General features: G+C 42.5%; 3 protein-coding genes across 5 annotated transcripts; 1 reads left to right on the top strand and 2 right to left on the bottom strand.

Moving 5' to 3' along the window:
* Positions 1–477: 477 nt before the first annotated feature.
* Positions 478–9,805, top strand: LOC139913990 (WD repeat-containing protein 48). Of its 2 annotated transcripts, none has more exons than XM_071902169.2 (18): positions 478–534; positions 1,266–1,406; positions 1,568–1,646; positions 1,799–2,011; positions 2,224–2,312; positions 2,418–2,519; positions 2,624–2,848; positions 3,735–3,809; positions 4,107–4,209; positions 4,297–4,394; positions 4,864–4,971; positions 5,131–5,227; positions 5,336–5,431; positions 5,879–5,984; positions 6,610–6,697; positions 7,467–7,543; positions 7,681–7,873; positions 8,214–9,805. In XM_071902169.2, the coding sequence occupies exons 1-18, from the start codon at positions 487–489 to the stop codon at positions 8,307–8,309; spliced, it is 2,034 nt and encodes a 677-aa protein (XP_071758270.1). In that variant the 5' UTR covers positions 478–486; the 3' UTR covers positions 8,310–9,805. The 2 variants fall into 2 exon arrangements, with proteins under 2 accessions (XP_071758270.1, XP_071758268.1); XM_071902167.2 differs by having other exon boundaries at positions 487–534; positions 1,571–1,646.
* A 52-nt stretch (positions 9,806–9,857) lies between these two features.
* LOC139913991 (Golgi reassembly-stacking protein 1-like) lies at positions 9,858–15,354 on the bottom strand. Of its 2 annotated transcripts, none has more exons than XM_071902170.2 (9): positions 15,216–15,354; positions 14,203–14,283; positions 13,806–14,009; positions 13,587–13,673; positions 13,295–13,425; positions 12,661–12,793; positions 12,293–12,458; positions 12,009–12,152; positions 9,858–11,808 (listed from the first exon to the last, which is right to left on the bottom strand). In XM_071902170.2, the coding sequence occupies exons 1-9, from the start codon at positions 15,276–15,278 to the stop codon at positions 11,297–11,299; spliced, it is 1,521 nt and encodes a 506-aa protein (XP_071758271.1). In that variant the 5' UTR covers positions 15,279–15,354; the 3' UTR covers positions 9,858–11,296. The 2 variants fall into 2 exon arrangements, with proteins under 2 accessions (XP_071758271.1, XP_071758272.1); XM_071902171.2 differs by having other exon boundaries at positions 12,347–12,458.
* A 248-nt stretch (positions 15,355–15,602) lies between these two features.
* On the bottom strand, positions 15,603–23,565 carry LOC139915172 (cysteine/serine-rich nuclear protein 1-like). The gene is made up of 5 exons (XM_071903679.2): positions 23,450–23,565; positions 20,735–20,943; positions 19,394–19,656; positions 18,964–19,266; positions 15,603–18,405 (listed from the first exon to the last, which is right to left on the bottom strand). Exons 2-5 carry the CDS (start codon positions 20,940–20,942, stop codon positions 17,407–17,409), a joined length of 1,773 nt encoding a protein of 590 aa, XP_071759780.1. The 5' UTR covers position 20,943; positions 23,450–23,565; the 3' UTR covers positions 15,603–17,406.
* Between the last annotated feature and the right edge of the window lie 1,643 nt (positions 23,566–25,208).

The raw sequence follows: 25,208 nt of genomic DNA, 5'->3' as shown, positions 1-25,208 counted from the left end.
GCAGACATTGCAAGACAAGAGACTGCAAAATCACTGAAATCTCATTTTTATCAAGCATTTATAAGAAAGTCTCTCAATATCTGTTCATGGAAAAGGAGTGCTGACTTCAAGACTGGCGGCTCTCTGAAGTGTCATCTCTTATTTGGACATGAACTGAGTGTGTGTGGTTTTGTTGCTGGTGAGAAAGCAGAGTAGCAGACCCACTGTCATTTAGAGAAATAAGTGTAACCAAAATTGTAACGTTAGTTCGGCCCTCTGACAGACAAACCTACAAAGCACTTCTCTTTAGGTCCAGACCCTTTCCTGATGTGGCAGGCTGGTCAGTGGAAAATTGACCAGCCTTCTGAAAAGAGGGAAAACACCCTTCTCCGCACAGTGAAACGCAAGTATAAACAGTATAAAAACTACATTACCCATAAAGCTCAAGCGCGTATGTTTTCTTTTTTCCGGATGTAGCATCATATGCATTGACTGTCAACATGCAAGATGGCCACGCATCACAGGCAAAATGCTGCTGGGCGGAGAAAAGTACAGGTAAATTGTAATTCTTGCGTTGTTGCTGAATGTCTGGCAACGGCCATATGATGGTGTTCAGCATAGAAAAGTGCTTCAAGGACACTTGACAGATACTAAAAACCGGCTGAAAGAGGCAGCGCGGCTGTTATGAATCATGACTCAAGCCGGCTAACCTAGCTAGCTTAGCTTACGTTAGTTGTTAGCTTCTTCAGCTAACGTTAACGTCTAAATCGTCACATGCTAGCGTTAGCAATTCTCGCACAAGTACATAGTAAATGCAGTCTTATTTCCATGGAAAGTGCGTTTATTAGCACCAATATTTGGTATGCCGTCTTAGCAGCCATATTAAGCTTTACGGCGTTAACGTTAGCTTACACTGTAACTGGGCTCGGTCTAATTGCTGGGATAACGCACGTCCCTTGCTGGTTCCATCCTGCACTTTGCAAGTATGCAGTGGTAGACATGTCATCACAAATTACTTGTCCTATGTTTAACCGTAATTACGATGAATCCTCGGGAAATTCTTCGCCATTTTGTGTGACTAATTAGCTAAGTCATATGTATCGTTAGCTGATTTTAATCACAACCGCGCAGCTGGAACATCTACCGTTACCGTGTTGAAGCATCGATTTGGGCATTAGAAAGTTAGTAATGTGCTGTGTGAAGGTAAACCCGGGGGTGTTGGAGGTAAGTTATGGCTCTGTGAGTGCAGCCTGACCTCAGTGCTCACTTTTCTCTTTATGGTCCAGGTGTCCTATGTCATTAGAGATGAGGTGGAGAAGTATAATCGAAACGGGGTGAATGCGCTCCAACTGGACCCTGCGCTGAACCGGCTCTTCACTGCTGGAAGAGACTCCATCATCCGGATATGGAGTGTCAACCAGCACAAAGTACAGCTTCTCAGTCTCTTAATCCATATCAAATATTAGACTCTATATATTATCTGGCTGCAACATTCTTGTGTACATCCATTTTCTTGAATCACTTGATAACACTCTGCCTCAATTCTCAACAGCAGAAACGTCCTAATTCCTCTTTTCTGTCATTGTAGCAGGACCCATACATTGCCTCGATGGAGCATCATACAGATTGGGTTAATGACATTGTTCTCTGCTGCAATGGAAAAACACGTGAGTTTGATTACTGACAGCTGTATTGTTTAGGGATATATTCTTCCTACCATGCAATTCAGCCTCTAACATTGCACTCTTTTATTCTGCTGTCCTGTTGACAGATTCACTTGATAAACGTTGAAAACTTTGTTGATTCTCTTCTGTTTCAGTGATATCTGCCTCATCAGATACAACAGTCAAAGTGTGGAATGCGCATAAAGGGTTCTGCATGTCGACGTTACGGACACACAAGGACTATGTGAAAGCCTTGGCCTATGCTAAGGACAAGGAGCTGGTGGCATCAGCTGGGCTGGACCGGCAGATCTTTCTTTGGGATGTGAACACGCTAACAGCACTCACCGCATCCAACAACACTGTCACCAGTAAGTAACATATTTTCTATTTGACAGTTGTGCTGTTTTGTGGCTTATTACTGTGATACTGTGGCTGGCTTATCACTTGTTACTGTGAAAGGACAAGGTTAAGGTTGTTCTGATTTTTTAGTCGCTAGTGTTTTGTAATGGCTTCTATTTTTCCCTGGATGATATTTGTGTCTGTACCAGTGGGCTCACTCTTGTTTTGTCTCATTGCTCAGCCTCGTCGCTCAGTGGGAACAAAGACTCCATCTACAGTCTGGCTATGAATCAGATGGGCACAGTCATTGTATCCGGATCCACAGAAAAGGTTTGAGTTTTCAATGAATGTCTCTTTCTATCTCTTTCCACCTCCACCAATCCATTGAGATTCAAAGTGACAAGTGCGCTAATTGTGTTTTTTTCCTTTCCTTAGGTTCTGAGAGTGTGGGACCCGCGAACGTGTGCAAAACTGATGAAGCTGAAAGGCCACACAGACAATGTCAAGTCATTGTTGTTGAATCGAGATGGTACTCAGGTGAGTTGAGATGTGTGAAATATACAGTGGTTGGTAGCTGTTCAACACTTTTTTTTTTCTTTCTTTTTTGCCCCAAGTCTGATTCTGTTGTGTTTCCCCCACAGTGCCTGTCCGGCAGCTCCGACGGGACCATCCGTTTGTGGTCCCTCGGCCAGCAAAGGTGTATCGCCACCTACCGGGTCCATGACGAAGGGGTTTGGGCACTGCAGGTCAACGAGGCTTTTACACACATCTACTCCGGAGGCAGGGACAAAAAGATCTACTGCACTGACCTCCGCAACCCAGACATCCGCGTGCTCATCTGTGAGGAGAAGGCCCCGGTGCTCAAAGTAAGGAGCCAGTAGACACTAACCTGGAACAGGGGAAACATCAACTTCCCAGTTGTGCGATAATGATTTAATTCTATGATGCATTGCGTTCACTTTGTAACTACACAATAGTAACAGGGATGGAGGAGCAAATTTACAATGCTGTGATTTTGAATTAAAAAATACAACTATCCCTCAAATTCAATTAAAGGATAATACCAATGTTTTCTTTTTAAGTTTGTGCCCATAATTTCCTTGCCTTTCTCCTTTATATTATTCCTGCTGGGGTCTGCACACAGTCAGTGTAGTTGGAGAAATCAGGGCTCATTTTCCTCCCTTCAGAAGAAGCCATTTGCTGCCATTCATTTTTGTACAGTATGAAGAACAACCAACACAGACTTGAAAATTGCCTGAGCTAGAAAATCACAGTTAACATGAGGCCTTAATTTGGTTTTGTCATTATTTCATTGTGTTGAGTTGAGTGTTTTCATATCTGCTTTATGTTACACTCTGCTTACTGCCGATCACCTGACACCCACAGGAAGAAATGGAAGTCTCCTCCAGGAAATAATCCCTCAAAACATCGCATTAACAAACTTTAATGTCACATCCATGTTTTTTTTTTTGTAAGGGTGTCTTTGTTAGCCGGGACAGTTAACAGTTAACTTCTAGCTAGGTTTGACACCATTACGTTTGTATTTTAAAAACGAAAATTTAGTAATTGTTAAAACATCTAATTACATACAGCATGCATTGCAAAATGATTGGGGGAAACATAAACTAGACAGACAGAAGTAAATGGGCTATAACTCTAAATCACACCGGTATTCTCCTGTTTAAAGGTCATTCCTACGCTCATAACTCATTCTAACCATTCAACCTTTTGCTCTCTTTCTCTCTTGCTCAGATGGAACTGGACAGATCTGCTGACCCACCTCCAGCAATCTGGGTCTCCACCACCAAGTCATCCGTTAATAAATGGGTAAGCATGCGTGTCACCTCTGAGATCACTGGCGAGCTGTCAGCCTAATGACTCTAGCAGAACACAGTGCAGATAGAGACCTATGCGTGTGACTGCACCTAATGCTATTTAATGGTAATCCTCCTGTAATTTGTAGAAAAATTAAAACCAGCTTTGTGATGGCGTGGGTGATACACAAATGATAATTGCATTACATTAATCACAGCTATTGCTGCATGGAAAAGCAATGAAGGGATTATGAAGATTCAGGACAATCTGTAATGATTAACATTTTCTATACTTGTTTTTTCCGTGTAGTCTCTAAAGGGAATGCACAACTTCAGATCATCAGGGGACTATGACAATGACTGCAGTACCCCTCTGACACCATTATGTACTCAACCTGAACAAGTCATCAAGGGTAAACATTTATTTGTTTGAAACTATAAATTTTGCAAATCCTCTTCTCTGAGATGTCTTTCACTACAATTCCACATTGTGTTTGTAGGAGGTGCCAGTATTATCCAGTGTCACATTCTGAATGACAAGAGACACATACTCACCAAAGATACCAACAACAATGTGGCTTTCTGGGATGTCCTCAAGGTAAACTCCAGGCTGTGGTAAATCTCTTTGCTATAGAGTGCGATCACACCTACAGTTCTTTGGTCTGAGCCATAGTGGTTCACACTGCCCAGTTACCACTTGTGAACCAGGGGTTTAAATAAAGTCACATGGACTCACTAGTAGCTTGTTTATTGGGAAGCTTTAGTAACCTTCATCTCGTTAGGTGAGAAATTTTGCTGCCGGGAGTCAAAATAAATCGAATTCCAGTCCCTGTAACTTCAACTAAGCATGATGGACTTGTCTGCACGCTTTGCTGTAATTTACCTTCTCCGGTGTTCATGCTCACCCGAGTTGAAATGGCTTTGTTCTCACCTGCCCAAATGAACCAAACTAAAGGAGTAATCACTAAAGAGATCAAATAAACTGCTTCAAACATGCCTGGTATGAACGCACCCTTGGTCACATCTGTGGTCTGAATCGGGCTTTTATTGTCTTTTTCTATCTTCAGGCTTGCAAGGGTGAAGACCTGGGGAAAGTGGAGTTTGATGAAGAGATCAAAAAGCGCTTCAAGATGGTCTATGTGCCAAACTGGTTCTCTGTTGATCTGAAAACTGGGGTGAGTTCAAAACCTGGGCAAAAAAAGAGTTGTTCATCTGTCTTGGCAATTATGCCCATTTCCAACAATGGAGTGAACTTAATCAATCTCAGGCAATAGCTTGGATTTTAAGTCAAGTAAGTTTGTTTTCCTCTCTTCCTTTGGTTTGCTGTTGAATAGATGCTCACTATCACATTGGATGAAAGTGACTGCTTTGCTGCCTGGGTGTCTGCAAAGGACGCAGGATTTTCAAGCTCTGATGGATCTGACCCAAAGCGTATGATATCAGACTATATCACATTACACATTACAAGTAACACTTAAGTAATGTGTCATTAAGGCTATAACTTCATATTAAATGCTTCTGCCCCCATCATCTCTGCAGTGAACCTGGGTGGGCTGTTGCTGCAGGCTCTGCTGGAGTTCTGGCCCAGGACTCACATCAACCCCATGGACGAGGAGGAGAACGAGGTGAATCACGGTAAGGAGATGGTTTACTTTCCCTGCAAGGATTTTGACTGTTAACTAATCAATGTTCCTACAATAATGTTTTTATTTGTGTCAACCTGATGGTGTCTCATCCTGTTGTAGTTCTATTACAAACAGAAAAATACATCCACATATTGGATTCAAGTGCTTTCATTGAAATATTTCATCCAGTGTATATCCCCTCCTCCTCCATTATGTGACTGATTGCCTGATAAAGACCTTGTTGGTTGAAACTAAAGTGCATTAAAGCACTGGGAGCTTCCATCCAGCGTGCAGACACATTTTTCCATTTGTGCTTCATATATACTTTTATCCACTTGGCCTCAAACATGAGTTGGCTGTACAATCTACTACATTTCTTGCTGTTGTAGATCAATGCCGTGAGTGCTGGGCGTCTAAGGTATCAGTTGGTCTTATGAATGTGCTCCCACCCCCACAGTGAACGGAGAGCAGGAGAACAGGGTCCAGAAAGGAAATGGATATTTCCAGGTGCCGCCACACACGCCAGTCATCTTCGGGGAAGCAGGAGGCAGAACTCTATTTAGGTACTGTCTCATTACCTAAGTTTACATCCAACTGTCAAGCGGATTGTAATCAAACCTTTGAAATGTCACAAAAAATAAAATGTGAATTAGGTGTGTTTTTATCAGTTTCCATCAGCAAATTACGAGCGTTCCTCAACGTGGCTAAATTAGAAAACATCAAGCAGAAAAATGGAAAGAGGCTTTCAAGAATTGATTAGTATTAGGCAAGTTGTTATGGGTCCTGTAATTGTTGCTGGTTGACATTTTTACCTGCACTGTGGGAATATCCAGGATTACAGTGGAAACATCGCTACAACAGTATTTATGTTGTGTATCAGTGGTTATTTGTGATGTGATTTTTGTCAAAAAACTTTTATGTCTCAAGCCAGCATAAAAGCCTTTTGCGATATTGAGTAAGTTTGATCAAACTTTGCAGCTTCCATTTAGCCTTTCTAATTTGATAGATCATAATTTGCACAAAAGTACTTGGCTGGAAACTCGGTTTATGTCACCACTTTGTATTCATCATATCGATCCACGCGACACCGGATTACATTGATGTCACCAGATTGCAATGATGTGTGATTGTTTAGAAATGTTATTTGTAATGGTTGAGTCACTGAATACGCCATGTTATATGCTGCAGGCTGCTATGTAGAGATTCAGGTGGAGAGACTGAATCCATGTTGCTGAATGAGACCGTTCCACAGTGGGTTATCGACATAACTGTAGATGTGAGTATTATGGCCTACATTTTTTTTACTTATATTAAATCCTATATTACATGGTGAAATGAAACTGGATTAGGCTCATTTTCTGAAGAAAATTTGAGCGTGCTTGCTCACAAAGGAAATGTGTTTGTGTGTCTTTGTGTCCCTTCTTCCCTTTTTATCCCTCCCTCCCTCTGCCTTCACCCCCTCCTTTAAACCTCTCCCTTCTCCCAACATCTTCTCTCTCTCTCTCTCTCTCTCTCTCTCTCTCTCTCTCTCTCTCTCTCTCTCTCTCTCTCTGTGCAATCCCCCCCCTTTCCAATTAAGGAGAGTCATGGGAGAATGTGTGTGTGCGTGCATGTATGTGTGCATGTGAAGCGGCATTGCTAATTCTGAACCCATTCACACTGCCTTTAGCAAGCTATCAGTTTGCCAGCTTGTACCCTCTCACACAAGCACTACTGCTTTTGTTGCTAAGCAACGCAAGACACACACAAGCGTTTGTTTACGCTGATCAGCTTTTATAGATGGCACAAAGTATAGAAGAACTCAGCGTAATGCTTTGTAGCATTTACAGTGTATGCTGCCATGTTGTCATGATGTCCGATAACTGCATCTCAGAAAATTGAGTTTCTGACTTGGACTTCCGACTTGAAGGGCCGTTCCACTGCATTTTCCTGAGGTGGAAGTTGGAATTTCTTCCAGCAAGCACACTAATAATTTGCTCCAGGCCTGGGCCTGATTTGATGCATTTGACTTAAATGTATTAATTATCCTTCCTCTTCTCTTTCAGAAAAATATGCCCAAATTCAACAAAATCCCATTCTACCTCCAGCCCCATTCTTCCTCTGGTGCAAAAACTCTGAAGAAGTGAGTTGTTTTCCTCTCTGTTGTGAGCTTGTAAGCTTGTATTTCCTCTGATCATGTGAAACAATAACATGGATGATGCAGATGTGTGGTCCAAACCGCCTGTCGAGAGCTGATTTTAAACGCACTGTGTTCTGCAGGGACCGTCTGTCGGCCAGTGACATGCTCCAGGTGAGGAAGGTGATGGAGCACGTTTACGAGAAGATCATCAACCTGGACAATGAGTCGCAGACCACCAGCTCCTCAGCCAACGATAAGCCCGGGGAGCAGGAGAAGGAGGAGGACATGGCCATGCTAGCTGAGGAGAAGATCGAGCTAATGTGTCAAGACCAGGTAGGTCTCTGCTTTTCCCAAACTCCCAACCTGCTCACTTGTGTATATCCAATGTGATGCCTTCTTTCTTTTCTCCAGTAATTTAAAAATATCTTATCAGCCTAAATCATTCGTCCTATTTGCCCAAATCAAGTTCTGGTGTCAGGTGTCGTTATGGCAGAAAATCCTCAAATTTTTCAAACCGTTACCTCTTGCTCCCATTCGAAGCCTCCAACGTGCAAAGTTGCCTAGTACGGCTTTAATTTACATTGACACCTTTGACGTCAGTGTTTTACCTCTCTTACATCTTCAGACCTTGCTCACTTTTCTCACCGTCGTCTTTTCTTTACCTTTCACTCAGGTTCTGGATCCCAACATGGACCTGCGAACAGTTAAACATTTTATCTGGAAGAGCGGAGGGGACTTGACGCTTCACTATAGGCAGAAGTCCACGTGAAACTCGTGACTTTTAAAAATAAAAAAGAACTCTTCGTCATTTGCCAATCACCACCCACCTCTGACATATAGTACCCTCAACCCCATTGTGTGGTCAAGAGTCGCAGTATCAATGAGGACCCAGTGAAATTTGTGAGGACGAGGCTCACTGTGTATCTTAGGGAACTCACCAGAACAGGCCGGAGCAGCCAAGACACCTGGGTGATAAGTGGTCCGTAGTTTCTCTTTTCTTTTCTTTTTCTTTTTTTTTACAATTTGAAGGATGGAATCAACTGTTTTATCTAGCTCTCAATGATTATTTTTTACATCTTTGACTGCTTAGTTTTTGTTTTCTTCCTCCTGATTGGCATTTTACTTTCGAAGCGACCGATAGTACAGTATGTGTTTGTGTCCGAGTGTGTGTGCGTGTGTGTGTATGCACATGGATGTAGTAGACTAATGTTTGTTCTAGTACATTCCAGAAACTGTCCTTGTTCTACAAACACTCCACCGTCTAAAACAGTATCACCACTTAGGAGTACACTTGGTCTCTGGGTAGTGTCACAGTTCCTCAAAGCAATCATTATCTGTTCTGTTTTTGGCATCATCCATCTTAACTTGAACTTACCTTGGCTTAGAGATTTAATTATTGCCGAGCTTGAACCTCATTGACAGAAGCACTTGTCCGAGTGTCTGAGCTTTTCTTTTTAGCTGTGCTGTTATCAATGAACTGAATGTTCTTTTTTTTTTGTAAATATATGTACAACATTTTTGACTTAGATGACATTTTTTGGGGGGGGCCAGGGCGGAAGGAGTGGTTCAGCAATTTTATTTTGTTGTTGTACAGTTTAAAAGTCGAAACTAACTAGTTATTTTTCCAAATCCCTAAAAGAGCACATTCATGATCATAAAGGTAATTTGACTTGGATGTAAAAATGGCATTTGTTGTTCTCACTACAACCCAGAAATTGCAGTTTACTCTTAAGAATGTTAGTAGTTGTCCAAGTCATCTTAGCAATCAGGAAATTATATATAAGGTATATATCTTAAACAATAACACATGCTTACTTGCTCTGTGCTTGGATCATGAGCAGTGACTATATTGACATATTGAGGGCTGTTCCTACTGTATATTTCATTTAGATTAAATAGTAATTCAATTAAACATAACTTAAATATCAACTTGAAGGGGAATCTCACCGTCTGAGCTATATGTGAATATTCACCACTGTGGGAAATTTACCAAAATAAAATAGATAGCGATGCCTATTTCTCACTTGGTGTCACCAAGCAGAATAACAAACCTTTTCATTGTAAATTTTATGGAATACATTTTCCCATGAGGAATGTGTAAAATGTCATAGAGGGATGCACTGATTGAGCTCCAATTGGCCAAAACGGGACGGGATACCATAATTAGGCCATCACACTGCAATATGTATACCCTTGTTGTAATAACTTGTGAATGATGTATATTTTAGGCATTCAACAAAGAAATAAATTGGAATGGTTTAACAATGACAGATTTATTGTAATTATAAATGGATGTTTATTCTGAATTGTAACATGTTCGGTTGATGAGTCTGAAATAAGAAAAACAAGGGACAAAAAGTTCTGTTTTTTTATTTTTTATCTTTTGTTCCAGTGATATGTGATTCTTTTAGCATCAAAAAATTCACCCATTTCACATTCATCAACAGATTCTTTGTTTGCACTCATTCCTAATAAAACATACAATTCATTGATAAAATATCTGCAAAAATACGTTTTTCCTTATTTTACCTACTAGCACCTACTTTGAAAGTGGAAAAACAGGATGCCCCCTACAAAAACAAAACAATTACTCAACTAACAGCAGCATCACTATGTTATCAGAGACTACTTACATATGAAAGGTCTGTCATCTATTAGATTTACATTATAAACATATTGCCTGTCAACAGGAGCTCGAGCCACAGGCAATACTCTTTTGTTATACTGTTGCATAGATCACAAAAATGACAAAGTGTGAATAATGTGGAATGAGACACTGGGACAATTCCTCCTATAAAAGTACTATCACTTGCCTGTTACCTGTACAGGCTTTATGGCTGAATAAATCAAATAATGACACTGTTCAAAACATACTGACCTCATCAAAGCAGGTTTAAGAAAGAATCAACTGACCTTTTGATTCAACTAAGACTAAAAGTGGATTCATATTTCCCTTGTAAACACAACAGCACTTTTAAAATTCCATACATGGGCCACTAACTTAAAATGTGCCTACATGCCAACCTATAAAATAAAGCTGTGTATGCTATTTTAAAACCTCTATTTGGGGTGTCATTATTAATGTAATACCTCTTAAACACACATCAACAGCAGCACTGGATTTAACACTGCACCAAGAGATGTGCTCTTCGTCTGTGTAGTGAATGACGATGTAACATTTACTCATTTCAACTGACAACAGTCTGGTGATTTCAAAAACTCTTGACCATGCCATGGATACTAAGATTAAGGTGCAGCTGTGCTTTGCAGTAGTAAATGTATAATGTGTGTTTCCGTGTAGTTAGTGTCATAACAGATGTGTATATCTTTGGAAGTATTCAAGTATTCATTCCACTAGTGTATGAAAGGACTGTAAAGCAATGCCTAGTTACTTATATAATCTAATTGTACACCAGACAAAGTAAAATGTTGATAACATTATAACCTTTTTGGCTTACAAATTAGCAGTACCTGTAATTTCTCTTATACAATACAAAAGAGCAAGGATATTACTACAGCGCCTCTAAGTATTTTCCTACTTATATGCTAATGCTTTAGCCCATTCCTGTAGTGTAACTAGTCTGATGATGGAGCCGTACAATAATGTAAGACTGTCAGATTATCAGTACCAAATTGCACAGGGTATCTTTTCCCTTGGTCTGTCCTGTGTTTCTTCCATAGTGTTTCCCTAAAAAGCCCCGCTGATTGTCGACATCACTTTGTATTTCTGTACTTGCTGTGTCACCTGATGCAAGCTCACTCAAGGCTGGGCTCTGCAGTCAGCTCGTCTGCCTCCTCCCCGTCGTCTTCATGGTCACATTGGTGCGCGGGTACCGCTGGCTGAGGCTCCGCTGCCTGCTCCGCTGAGCTGATGACGTCAGGCTCCGCTGCGTCCGCGATGGCCTGACCGGGAGAATCGTCTAGCGAGGACTCGTCGGCAGCCTGGGGCGGGAGATCGACAGGAGGCGGGCAGGGGGGGTCGACGGCCGGGACGGGGGGCTCAGCAGGAGGCTCTGGGGACTCTGAGGGGGGAGACGCTGCATCCGTAGTCGGACCAGGGGTTTCGCCGGAGTCGCAGGGAGAGCTGGGGAGGGCCGTGGACTCTGTGACGGGGTGAGATGGTTCGACGGGTGGGATGGGCGAGTCGGACAGAGTGTCAGTGGAAGCGAGGGCAGAAGCGAGGTCCATGGCCGCCTCGGGGCTCAGCTCTTGCGGCTCAGCCTGGTTGTCTGCTGACGGTGAAGGCACCTCGCTATCCTCCAGCTCCTCTGCACAACAGGAAATGAGAAAATAAGGTTTGCATTAAGAATAAAGATGGCTTCCAGTGTTGCAGTAACACAAAACATTTGGTCGCATAAACTCTGCTACTACAATTGATTCTCTTCCAACTTATTTCCTTCTGTCAAATCCAAGTTAAACACATGAAAGCACCTGGAGGCTGGAATGAATTGCTGCTGGTGTAACTTACCAACACCAGAGATTTCGCCGTCCTTCTCCTCGTGCATGGTCAGCGAAGTGTTGGTCATGTCGATGGACGACATGGACAGGTCCAGCCTGTCCACCAAGTCTGCGGGGTCAGCGCTCATCATAGCCACCTCAGATTCAGAGAAGCCTAGAAACACAAACACAAGACACTCACTGGTAAGTATTGACACAGGTCAGACGGTGGAGGAAAGAGTTCTTTGGGCCGGTAAAGTTTAGGAGATGTTAAGGAGACAATGAGAGCCTCTGCAGTCATCAAGTGAGTCTTACCACTGCACTTTCTCTTTTGTGCAACATCTTCTTTAAACACGGCTTGGAACTTACCGGGGTCCATGACTCTCTGGATGGGTGGAGGCAGTGGAGCATGCTCGAGGACGACATGCTCCTCCAGGTCCACCGCATCTTCACTCTGGCCTGAAGGAGCCATCAGGGAGGCCTGTACACAAACAGAGGTACACTCTATAGCTACAGCCAAGACCATCATCCTATGTAAACCAGGGTAATGGTTTTAGTATCGATAAACCATTATGTTTGACTGCTATTGCCTTGGGGAAAAGGGCATTCAATGCACTGGCAGTCAGTTCACCCAATGGTCAGATTAGCAGTGGAACTACATGGAAATACAGTATATACGGTACCTCTGTGAATCCATGGGTAGGCAGCATTGGAGAGGTGCTCTCTTCAGGATCAGGGGACGAGGGCGTCGCCGTCGATTCTTCAGGAAGAGCTGGGATTCGATGCAAGTAGCCATAGCCGATGCCGCAACCCAAACTAAACAAACATATATATATTTTATTATTCTTTAAAAGCAATTGAAATACCTCAGACTTTTTTCAACCACAGAAATAAGGCTGTAATCTGTGATGTCACACCAATGGACAGCCTGGAACTGGGACACTGTAAATTAATGGCTGACTGACTTTGTGTACTCTTACAATGATTGTCTGACTTATTCAGATACTCTTTATAGTATATTAATGCTGTCAGTTTGAAATCACAGAATGCAAAAAAGAAAAAAAAATCCAGAAATTACTTATGGATGAACCGTTCTCTTCTCTATTTATTTTCAGTGGAGCTATACATTGGCATGATGTCTCCTAATTGGAGTTAGGGTAACACAAATGGGGGGAGGAGGTTCTGTCATTCCTTTCTATGCAAAAAGTAGTGAATGTTCACTAAAACAGGCTGAACAGAGGCTTTTTCAAGATGAAACAGTGGTGTTTCCCAATAAGCAGCTCTGAATCCCTTGTGTTTGTGTGTATTGCCACGCACCTGCCCTCTCCTCCCCACGCTCCATTTGGCGTGACCACCACCTCTCGGCAAGTATCCGTTTGTGTGTTGTACACCAGCAGCTTCAGGGGCTTCCCTTCATGGGCCTCAATCAGGGAGAAGAAGTCTTCTGACTGCAAATCAACAAGTCTACATGAACTACGGCTCAGCTTTCAAAGATCAGGTCATTTTTGACTTGTGGTCTATTAAAAACCCACACGTTGAGCAAATTTTAGCACAATATATTAGAACCCAAAGTCAACAAAGATGCGTGAAAAATAAAAATGAGTCTTACATCTTGCATCACCTGATCTGCTCCCACAATGAAGTCGGTGTGGGATTGAAGCCCTGCCAGCGCAGCAGGGGAACTCACATCCACATCCTAGGGGAAAGAAATTTAATTTCAACTATGGGACCAAACAAAAGGTGGATCCAAGATGGGTTCATGAATACAGAGGCTCAATCAGAATCTGAATCATATAGGGTTTTCCTAGATCTCGATGGAGCAGCTCACCAGGACGTGCCACACGTTCTCGTTGGCTCCTTGGTAGCTGCAGAAGCGAACACTGGCGCCCAGCAGGCCCTGTCCTCCCCACATGTTACTGGGCTCCACCTCCAGCTCACGCACGCTCATGGTTTTAGTGCTATACACCTCCATCTTCACCGCCTTCTCCATGTTGGCTTTCAGAAGCTCCTTCAGCAGGTCATTCTCCTGGTTCTGGGGTGCAGAAATAAGAGTCGTCGATCAAAAACATTCTCGATGCCTATAAAGTAGGAGGTAATCTAAAGTTTTTTATGATATACGAAATGATGATATATATGATATGATATATGAAATACACCTGTGTGCCCTTTACAGATTTATGACCTACCTAGATAACGACTACTGACTACAGTGGTTGTGAACTTACAAGTCTGTTGCTGTCAAGAGACAGAATGAAGTCGAAGAAGGGCTCCAGTCCGGCCTTTTCTGCAGGTGAATTCTCCTGCACCTGTCAACACCCAAGACAACTTACAAACCTGTAGAGCTAGATTTATGCATAAACCTGCTGATCGAGAGTAGTCAAACTTTCACACCAATACATCAGCCTTAGGGCTTTGGAATCTACCGAGGGATGAATCTGACTTGCATTCAGATAAAACTAAAAGAACCAAACTGTAATAGGCTTATTCTGAATGAGTTACATAGGACAAACATGGACAGTAGATGGCTTCTTCCAGTCCAAATAATAGATCATGGGGGCGCCAGGTTGGGACACCTTTTACTAGGACTATTTATTATGTACGAATTCATTTCATTCTTACGTAAAAAATGACGCTCTTAAAATGTAAATTGTAATAATAATGGCGAAAATATCTTATTGAAATAAATAAAAAAAACAACCACAAGAATGTGTGTTTTAGAATAGTCATCACACCACCAAATCATAGCCTGTGTCACCAATTATATTTGATAATGTGAACTATAAATCTTATGCAACAGCCTGAAAATGCTTAAGTAACGTGAGGCTATTCCCCAAAGACCAGTAAACATAGCTCCCTTCTTGAATCAAGCCTCACATGGAAAACAAATATTCTCAGCAATGCATTATAGAAAATAATTCAAGATACATTTGACTTTCATTTACACGAGGTAAATTAAATAATGTTGAGCACTAGTGCTGTAATAGGTTAAGGGCTGCTGGAGCTCCTTCTTCCTTGTCGTGAGTCTATGTATTTACACATTAGACTGCGTATTTATGCTAGTTTCTTTTACAAAAATAAAAGTTGCTCTTGCAGAATTGTTTCCAATTCGAATTCACAAGTAAATAGTGCCTCCTCATCAGATTTTGTCAGGTAGCAACTACTCAGGCTACAGTAACATTTCAAGATAAGCTGCTACACTCGCTGCTTCAAAAATATCTTTTTTTTTTACAAGCCTTACGCCGTGCACGTGATATCCATACGTCCCTCCTTCGGAAGCAGCTGAACTCTGAGATAAACCCATTTTGATTGAACGCTACAATATTAATATTATCAAAGAATTTGGATAAGATTTATAACTGACAGTCTGTGGCCATCTTGTCTGCAGTCCAGAGCAGTCGAACACCGCTGCCAACGAGCGTGGTGGTGGCAGTTAACGTACCCCACCCCCTCCACACACACACACACACACACACACACACACACACACACACTGTACATTTTAGCTGCCTTCATGTGCTCCTCGTAAACTCCGAAGTCGCGCGACCCTGGAACAAAAGTAGCAGCGGCAGAATGAAGAGGAGGAATGCACATCATCAGCCATGTAATTGATGTTTAAATTAATTTATTAAAAACCGAAACTCTGTGAAAGTACAAACATTTAACAGTACAACGTATTTACAGGGAGTGCCGAGCAATAACATAGAATAATACAGTAAAATACATTACTTTTACCATCAGTTAACACGGGCTCCATGTCCTCCGCCCTCTAAATGTAACATCTTGGCAACTCTGGTATCATAGAAAATTCCCATTTTCCCATGCTAATATCCAATCCTATCATTAGCGTACATGTCATCACTATAATGTTTCTCAGTCGTATTCACCACTTTATTCATGTGTACGCCACAACGATTTTTCTGACAGTCCTTTAAGGCAGCATCAGACAAAAGAAATGTAATAGGCCACTGCGTTTTAGGTTATAGGACAACGGACAGCAGATGGATTCCACTGGTCAAATTGATAGATCACGGGGCATTTTTACTAGAATTAATTTATTTTATTTGCACATGAAATTAGGTTTATTCGTAGTATTGAAAAAAAAAGAAATCCAAAAAAACCTTTAAATTAATGAACAAGAGGCACTTTAGCTGCCTAATGCCCCGCCATAATAACCATGATATATTAAACATAACCAGTTATGTTAATGAGGTCATTAATTAAGGCAATTAATGCATTCATTAGCAAATATTGCTATGTTAACATACTTATCTTCACATAACACATTAACAAAAGGATTAAGGAGTTATACTAGTTTCAAGAATAGTTGTTCCTCATTAATATGCAAATTTATGCAGGAAGGTGCTACAAAATCTAATCAGAACATCTACTCTATAGGGGGAACCTGTGATCATGTATTATTCTTGAGTTATTGTGTTGACAAGAATGTGTCTACACAGACAGTAATGTAGACTTTAAACCATTCATGTTTTGTAGAAGTTTAAAAAATAAAAATAAATGCCAGTTTGACAGTCCATTAGCCTGAAATGATGTCTGAGACATGTGACATATAGGCTAGTTACATATTGAAAATTAAACTGAACCTATAGTCATTGTTGTGAAAGTATAACAGACGTCAAAGGAAAGCATTAAGGTATTACTGATGGGCTCTGCATTAGATTTAGGCCTACATTAGTAGTTTTTTCAGCCTGTGATCACAGATTGTTGAGGCTGCTTGTATTTGAAAGATATACTGACACAGGGTAACTGCTCAGTTATACAACAAACAGTGTAATCAGAATATCAACTGCAATCGTCAATGTGACAAAAATGTCATGTGACAGAGATTTAACTGCAGGATTACAGAATGTTACTTGTGCTTCTGTTAATACCTGAAACATGCTGCAGCATCATTACACCATCAAATAATATAGTCAAAGGGAGCATTGGAAAATAAATTCTACAAGCTGAGTTATCATTATCTCCATTATGTTTGCATTGTGTCATTATACCCTTATGCTTGCCCAGTCTTGGTTTATTCAAATAAATCCTGAGAACCAACGGTGGTCAACAGGAAATGACCACCCATTGAACAAATTTTAAATCAGTAAATAAATAAATAAAAATGTTTTATTTTATTACTCCAATACAGAAATATGATACTGTTAAACATGAAGAAATTAAATAACACAGTCATATATATAGATGGATGAAAGATAAACAAGACATAAGTTAGATGACTCAAGTGTGTTTTCCCCGCAACAAAGGCAGATTTTATAGGCAATATAAAATATCCAGCTGGGAAAAAAAATATTTTATCAAACATTCTTTGTACATTGAAATATCCTTACAAATATACAAAAACAGTGCTCTCTACATTTAATGCTCTCTTAAAAGTTTCTCCTCCTCATCGCAAGACCTCACTGAATCGCCTATAAAAGCTGGTTGTCTGTGATTGGAAAAGCCTGCTCTGGGTTCGGTTCAGACAAGCCAATCAGAGACTCCAGGAGGTAGGTGCTCGACTCGTTGTACTGGGGGAGATTCGCAGAGCTGAACAGCTGGAGATGGCGAAAGTTGTCCGGGTGACTGTGCCCTTTGAAAGAGTTGTGCAGCGGGCCGGAGGCGTAGTCGCTGTCGAAGAACTCCAGGTCGGAGTCGGAGGAGAGGCTGAGGTCCATGTATCTGCCTGAGGAATAGTCTACAGTGGGGGAGGGAGTGTTGGGGAAGCCCTCCAGGGAGCTGTCATCGAAGAAGTCGGTGGCTTGGTTCGCGTTTTCGTCAAGATAATCTGCCGCCGAGGCCCTGCCAATGTTGTCTGTGAATGTGTCGGCGGTGTCAGACGCACCCAGTGGTCCCGTGGTGTCGGCAGCGGTGCCGTAAGTGCCAGAGTTGGTCGTCGGTTGTCTGGTGTGTCTCGGTCGGCCGCCCGTAGAGTAGTCGTCGTTTTCAGAGTCGCAGATGCTGAGGACGCGGGCCAACCCTCCATCGTCCACCTCAGGTAAAGTCTGGGTCCCTGTGAGGCGTCCCCCCGCATCAGAGTCCTCGCTGTGCGCAGAGGAGCAAGAGGAGTCGGTCATGTCGCTGCTGCAGCTGTTCTCCTCCACCACAGGCCGCTCTGGGATGAAATGGAAGGCAGGGGCGGAGGGCATGGTGAGAGGAAGGCCGTCTTCCTCCGTGGTAAACCCAAAGGGGCAGCTCTTGTCCTCGACGTCCTGCGCTTGATGTGCCTCGTCCCGGTCCTCGTACTCTTGAAGGTCCTCTGTCTGGTCCAGTTGGCTCAGCGGTTCATCTTGCAGTCGCCTCTCCAGTTCCAGTCTCATGACGGTGTGGATGTAATGGGTCTGCACGCGTCTGGAGTTGAACTCGATGCGTCCCTGAGTGTTCCCACAGCCGTCCTTAGTGCAACCACATGGGAAGTTGGAGCGGTCCATCTGTGGGAATAAAACAGCAGGAACACAGCTGTGAGTAAAGTCAGTGCTGTGGGTTTAATCTACTTTTCATACAGTTGAAGTTATTGGCACCGGAGTCTGCTATGAACACCAAAACATCCGTCTCTAAATCAATAAGGGTCACCCACCAACTTTTTGAGACAATTACATTTGAATTTCTCGTTTACATACAGTCTTTGGTCTTTGCCTGTTCTCAAACTTTGTCTCTGTTGGCCAGTGGCCACTGTACACTCTGACTGTGAGCCAATCAAATCAAAGCAAAACAATCGCTCTGTATAAAACAGGCTTCTGATTGGCTGTCTGTTACGCTGCTCTACACAAAGTGGTAGCATCTAAACTTCTGATCATTTTTGAAAAATGATTGTTGGTAAGGTAATCTTTATTAGTTTCCCAGTCCTTGGCAGGTGAGCAAGTGAAATTTAATTTTGGACATTGATTGGTACCATTCATGTTGAATGCTACAGTAGAAAACTGATTAAATATTGTTATATATTATTATTTGTTACATACTGGATATATCAGTGTGTTTACGTCTCCTACCTGGCACTTGATGCCGGCCAGGCTGCATGCGCAGGTCTCAGGCTCACAGAAGCCCTGGCAGTCGCAGCCACAGTCCTCCCTGGAGAGGCGCAGGGCGTGAAGCTGCCTCTTCTCCTCTTTGTCGATGCGCTTCACCCCCGCTGCCTGGAGGAGAGCCTGCCTGTGTCTGGAGGAGTAGGGGTGCAGGAACCCCCCGTCCTCCAGCTCAGCATCACTGATGTGGATGTCCGTGTCTCCATCTGGGACTTGATCCACGGTGAGTCGGTCTGCTTCTCTCTGGTCAATGGCACCGCTCGCAATCAACTGGAATCAGGGGGAAAATAAGAGTGTAAGTTCTTGGCCCAGAAAACAAACTAAGAAGACTCTCTCAACACTGCAGGAACTGTGTGGGTGAGGTACACCAACTACTCTAGAAGTCAAGTGCACTCACTTTGTGTCTCAACGCCTCAAGCCTCTCCTCTCTCAGTCGTTCTCGGAGCCTCTCTCTGCGCCTGTGCCGCTGCTCCAGTGCGTGCTCTGCCAGGGTGTACCTGTGGAGGGCGCTGTGCCTGCGCACCATGCCCAGGGTGGCGCCTCCACGGCTGGGCACGCTGGTGAAGCCCTGGCAGCGCGGGAACAGGAACACCGTCACCAGGTCAAAGCGCACGTTGCTCTGCCCGCTTGCCAGCTTGGGCCTCTTCAGGATGGACCGGACTGGTTGTACAAGAGAAAGACAGACAGCAAATTCCATTAAAATTCCATCAGGTACAGTATTAAAGACCATCTATTGCTTTAGTGATTAGGAACAATGGAACATACTGTGAGAAGATGAAATGAATGAACCCTTGAACATGTTTTGCTGAGCAGCCCAGCTCTGAACTCTGATGTAGGCCTAAGATACTGTAGATCTCTGAGTTGCCACTAGGTGACACACTACAGGTGCTTCACTGCAGTGGCTTGGATCAATGATTGAACATAAATGTGCAAAGGAAATACCAAGGAGAGGGTCCATTGCAACAGTGAATAGATCAAGAGAAGAAGAAGAGAGGGAAAAGAAGTAAAGCGGGGTATAAGCAGCAGTTTGCCAATACACATTTAGAATCTTTCTGCCAGTGTAGTTTTTTTTTTTATATCTATCAGGTTAACAGTTTGGCTTCAACAAATCATCTGACCTTCATACACAACTGAGGGTGAACTCTTGGATGAACTCTAGTTCCAAAAGTCAGTAAACAACTGAGACCAGCTGACTAAGCTTGTTTCAGCTGCTCCTCTGTCTAAAAACGACACTCCACATTGGGGCACTGTTTGCACGGTGATTCAGCCGTGAGACTTAGTGGAAGACTTTGAAGCTGTGGAGAGGCTCAAAATAACAAGCCTGTAATTGCAATACAAAAGGCTGAAGTACTGTACAACAGCAACAACTGTATAGTATTTTGTCATTGCAAGCGCTAAAGCAATGCGTGATGTTGCCTGATATTTGAATGAGACCATTTGATACGACTTGTTTAAAGGGACCTTGCTATTCAAATTGATTCCACAACATCCTATTGCTCAGGCAAATGATCTCCTACACGAGCGGACAGGCGACCCAGAGGCAAGTCGTTCTCCGTGCATTATCAAGAGCGGCTCTAAGGTTAGCGCTCTCATATCAGTAACTCATAATAGTGCTGCTGCAGAGCGATAAGAGACACTCCTATAACACACTCACGGGAAATCGGCCAGATAAGGAAGAGGTTTGCATTATTTGAAAGAGGGGAGAGAAAAAAAAATGGGTGCTGGTGTGGAAACTTACTGGGTAAACTGGTAGGTGAAGCAGGGCTACTAGGTGTGAAATCCTGGGTGTCGGAGGAGCTGCTCTCCCCATCGGACTCCCACTCCGAGGAGGCGGGGGAGGAGAGGGAGGACGGAGGAGAGGAGGAGTAGCAGGGATCTTCGTCTACCTCGGCGAACTTTCTTTTAAGAAGCCCCCTCATTGCTTGGCTGTGGTGGTCGATGAACATTCTGTACCAACACAAAGCGAGAAAAGCGACATTGATATGAATATTTATTACACCGTGGTAATAAATGCACAGATCAATGCTATGATAAGCACAGTAATAGTAAGTGAACAATTCTGCAGCTATATCCACACCAAGCAAAGTGCATTGGCAGCACTTATTTCAGCATTTTCATCCCAGAGATACAATTAAGACGTTATGCAAATTAATGAATCATTATGGCATTGCAGTAACATTTTAGTACTCCTGCAATAATGTTTCCTCTTCTGTATGAATGGCCAAATATGCACAGCCAAGTAATTGGATACTTCTTTTGTAAGTGACACTTGGAGGGAGAGGTCTCTCCCATAGAGAGCAGAGAGCTGCAGCTCTGCTGGTTGAGCCGGTTTCAGGACATCAGCTTGTTTAGGCTAATTAAATCTTGATAGTGATTAGCCTTCAAATTGATGTTCCATGAGTGTACAAAATGTGTACTGAAACCCACTATTGCTTAACACCAGCTGGAAACGTAAGACAGGAAAAAAACACATCAATAGCTCTTTTTCTTTTCCCCACAGAGTAATTAACATTCCAATGATTCCTCAAGTTTTTTTGTGAAGAATACGTGGAAACAGACAGTCCAAACAGAGCATGCGAGGGACTGGGGGTGGAATGGCCCACGAAGCTGCTGGTTTTGGATGTGCACATGGAAAATAAATCAAAACATGCATAAACACCTTACAGCATTTAAAGATCACAGACCTTAGCGGGGCTTTGAATGCGAAGCGATTGAGTAAAACAGACAATTGAAGAGACAATCTAGAAGAGACATAACATCTCGTGCAATTCTGAACTTTTGCCAGCTGCCTGAAGGAGATCAGTGAGGAACAAATACTATCCTTGTGGGTTTAAAGTCTACAAACTAGTCCCAGAAGGAAGATATGAGGAGTAACAAGTACATGGGGTGAAGCAGTAACACTGCTTGTGGCTGCAGACAGCAGTGTAAACTCCTGGCTACCTGGTCCTGGTCTGCTCCTAATGCTGATAGGCTGCTGTGGTGCCAAGAACAGGCCGTCCTCCAGTGGACTCTGCCACTGCCCCGTGCTAACCGAGGCATGGCACACTAAGTCATTCAGGATGGACGAGACAAGGGGCTTCTGATCGTCAGTAGTAAGCGAATACTTAAACCAGTGAGGCCACAGTGTGTGTGTGTGTGTGTGTGTGTGTCTGCACAAACAGCAAGCAGCTTCCTGGATCCATCAGCAAATAAGAGGGGAAACAAGAGCCAGCCTTCTTTGTGTTGTTTCTGCAGTAGGCCTCTGTGCTGTACTGGCAGTAAGATGTAAGGGATTTGTCTCACCTGAATATGTACGCATGACTGACAGCTATTTATTTGCAATATTCCTAAAAGTAAACTTACTGTAATGGTAAGCGATGCTGCAATAATACAGCATTACTACGTCTGTGTCTTGCCCCCATTCAGATCACATTCGTCACATTTAATACATGACAGAGTTAGAAGATGTGGGTAATCCACTGAGACCACATCAATAATTCAAAGTTTCAAAGCAGCAGCAGGTACTAGGCGCGCGCGCTCACGTGGATCGCACGCGCACAAGCACGCACAGGGTAGTGGAGTTTTTTTTTTTTTTTTTTTTTTTTTGGGGGGGGGGGGGGGGAGTAAATCTAATCATAATCTTATTCATTTGGGTTTGAGTGGTCATTTCTTTAGAAAATGTAAAAAACAAAAAAGAAAAGAAAATACATTGCTATTAGACTACAGAAAAGCACCACTAGCCTGTAGTAATATAGTTTATATAGTGTAAAGAATATTATAGGGCTACAACAGGAGATTTAAAAAAAACAATCAAACCCATAAAGCACCATAAGGTCGCCTTAACTCGCTATTGAGTGGCACAGACACACTATAAGCCCCTATAGGAATGTTATAGGAATGTCATAGTGGTTTTTCGTCAGGGCAGAGCAGGAGTCGTTTCCTATTTGGCACACTAGTCATTAGGCAGCTGACCTCTTCACCCTTCTTGGAGACACACGGCGAGCATGTCAGCTACAATGACAACATTGTTCCCCCCCCCCCTCGCTTTCTTGCAGCAAGCAAAGCAAAACACTGGTAGGCACAGTTTCATCCCAACTACAGCCAACTATTCCTCTCTTGTCCAAGTTGAGCAGAGCAGAGGCACAGTGCGGCTACAGCGCATATCATCATTATTAAGTTTTACAAAACATCAGTCATGCCAAAGTCGGGGCTGTCTCCGTGTCAAATGTTTTTTTCGGAGATTTGTAACATTGTCCTTTACGGCAAAGAACGATAGCAGTCCAATAAAGCATCTTGGAAGGATACAAATATCACAGCAATTTTATAATAGCAGGCTATAGGAATGTTACAGTGACACCATAGGAGATTAAAAAAAAACATTAAGTACGATAAGGTCACTATAAACTCACTATTAAGTACCGCAGACAGGCTAATTGCCTGTAGGAGTAGTGATTTTTCGTTAGGAGTTACTCACCACGAAGGAATGGGCAGCATAATAAAACAGGCAGACGAACGAAGTCTTATCGGTGTTTATGGAAAGCCAAAGTCTTGTCTGCTCAACATTGTGTGTCCCTCTGTGTTAATGTGAGGCTTCACAGTAGTACTGGTGTGAATATGAGAAGAGGAGTCGCCAGAGAGCTGCCAGAGACCCAGCGTTTGACTAGCAAGATACTTCACATCCTCGTCCAGGCTATGGAAACTCCTGTCCGCTAGACCGCTCGCACATGCGTACTGAATAATCAGCTAACAAGCTAGTCATTGCACACAGCAACTCATTTATGAAGGCTAATAAAGTTCACAAATATTCAGACGTCCCCATACTATGAATTGGCGAAACAGGAGCGCCTGCTAAACAATGTTTTTATTTATTTGAAAATATATCTAGGTCTTATAACACTATCAGTAGCTTACTTAGACTTTAAACATTAAGTTGTTTTGGCTAAATCAAACGAGCCTCGCGCAGGATAAACGACATTGAACCGAATAAGGTGAGATACTGCCACTGACACACTAAAAAGAAGCGGTGTAGTCTGTCTAACGGGATTTAATATACGAATGCGAAAGTAGGTCGCAGTGAGTCCTCTCGCTCCACCTCTCTACTCTCTGCAGCTCCACTGTGAGCCTGACGCAGACTGTCACACAAACAGAGGGAAGAGTCAGCGCTGCCCACAGCTTCCTGTCTGGTGTTAAACTACACTGTTACAACTAGTGATGGGGCGGGAAACAAACAGGTGGGTAAATTGTGATCATCACAAGGCAAACAGCCACCAATATAAACACAAATCAAGGAAACGTGTTATCATATGAGCCGTTTGTGTTTACTCATGAGTTCCCAGTACCTCACATGGAGCTCAGTTCCACAGCTAAAGTTTGTTCCTGCTGGCCTTGTTCAACTAATGAAAAACCACTTGAGTTGTGGAGGAGTGAAGAAGAGAGTGGAGCTGTGAGCCCATTGGATAAATCCCGTGACAGCAGATAAGGGGAAGACCACTAAAACACCTGCTCACTCCAAGACATTTTTAAATTCTTCATCATATTTACCCATGTAACTCCTCATTATCAGAATTCACTGATGTCGCTGATGTTTGTGTCTTCTGTAGGAGAGATGGACAAACCATTATTCATTTGTTTATAGAGTGCAATACTGTAAAGAATCTCTGGAATCTTTATTTTGGAAACCAAGTTCTTTATTCATAAACAAAAATTCCCCAAAACTACTTAATATATTTTTGATAGACTTCAAATACCTTTTACAATCCTTGAGATTAATTGATGGCATAAAGAAAGTGACCAAGCACTCCTCAAGCACTTTGATAAATTATCCCCCCCCCCCCTTTTTTTTTTTTTTTTAGAATAAATCTGAAATTTACACTCATATTGAAAATACTTTATATTTTATATTTTGTTAATATGTACAAACTTGGTGACTCTTCCTTTGTGCTCACTTGGCTGTTAATCTGCTGTTAAACATAAATAAAAATAAAATAAATATAAAGTATTAATTTATATTTGGTTCCCCTTAAGATCTTAATATATCTTACATCAGTTTGATACTTCTCACTGTGATATATAGGCTACTATGATTTTAGGTCATGAATATTTATGTCATCTTATAAAGGGGGTTAAACTCTGTTCCACAAATAAAAAGGTGGGTAAACTGGGTTTTGGTGGGTTTCTCCTCCTTTGCTTTACATGCCTGATTACAGCGTTCTAAGAGGTCCTGTAGGGTTTAG

The sequence above is a fragment of the Centroberyx gerrardi genome, chromosome 13 (assembly GCF_048128805.1).
Source record: "Centroberyx gerrardi isolate f3 chromosome 13, fCenGer3.hap1.cur.20231027, whole genome shotgun sequence".
In the NCBI taxonomy this organism is placed as follows: Eukaryota; Metazoa; Chordata; class Actinopteri; order Beryciformes; family Berycidae; genus Centroberyx; species Centroberyx gerrardi.
The sequence above is the reverse complement of the archived record's forward strand: the minus strand, read 5'-3'. Positions and strand labels throughout refer to the sequence as shown.

Excerpts from the sequence above, each read along its gene's own strand:
- LOC139913990 (XM_071902169.2), top strand. The coding sequence starts at position 487 with ATGGCCACGCATCACAGGCAAAATGCTGCTGGGCGGAGAAAAGTACAG. Across the intron at positions 5,985-6,609 it reads GGAGGCAGAACTCTATTTAG|GCTGCTATGTAGAGATTCAG; the intron begins GTACTGTCTCAT and ends TATATGCTGCAG. Across the intron at positions 7,874-8,213 it reads AGCTAATGTGTCAAGACCAG|GTTCTGGATCCCAACATGGA; the intron begins GTAGGTCTCTGC and ends CCTTTCACTCAG.
- LOC139913991 (XM_071902170.2), bottom strand. The coding sequence starts at position 15,278 with ATGGGTTTATCTCAGAGTTCAGCTGCTTCCGAAGGAGGGACGTATGGA. Across the intron at positions 13,426-13,586 it reads CAGATCAGGTGATGCAAGAT|TCAGAAGACTTCTTCTCCCT; the intron begins GTAAGACTCATT and ends GTTGATTTGCAG. Across the intron at positions 12,459-12,660 it reads CTACCCATGGATTCACAGAG|GCCTCCCTGATGGCTCCTTC; the intron begins GTACCGTATATA and ends GTTTGTGTACAG.
- LOC139915172 (XM_071903679.2), bottom strand. The coding sequence starts at position 20,942 with ATGTTCATCGACCACCACAGCCAAGCAATGAGGGGGCTTCTTAAAAGA. Across the intron at positions 19,657-20,734 it reads TTCACCTACCAGTTTACCCA|TCCGGTCCATCCTGAAGAGG; the intron begins GTAAGTTTCCAC and ends TTGTACAACCAG. Across the intron at positions 18,406-18,963 it reads TGGCCGGCATCAAGTGCCAG|ATGGACCGCTCCAACTTCCC; the intron begins GTAGGAGACGTA and ends TTATTCCCACAG.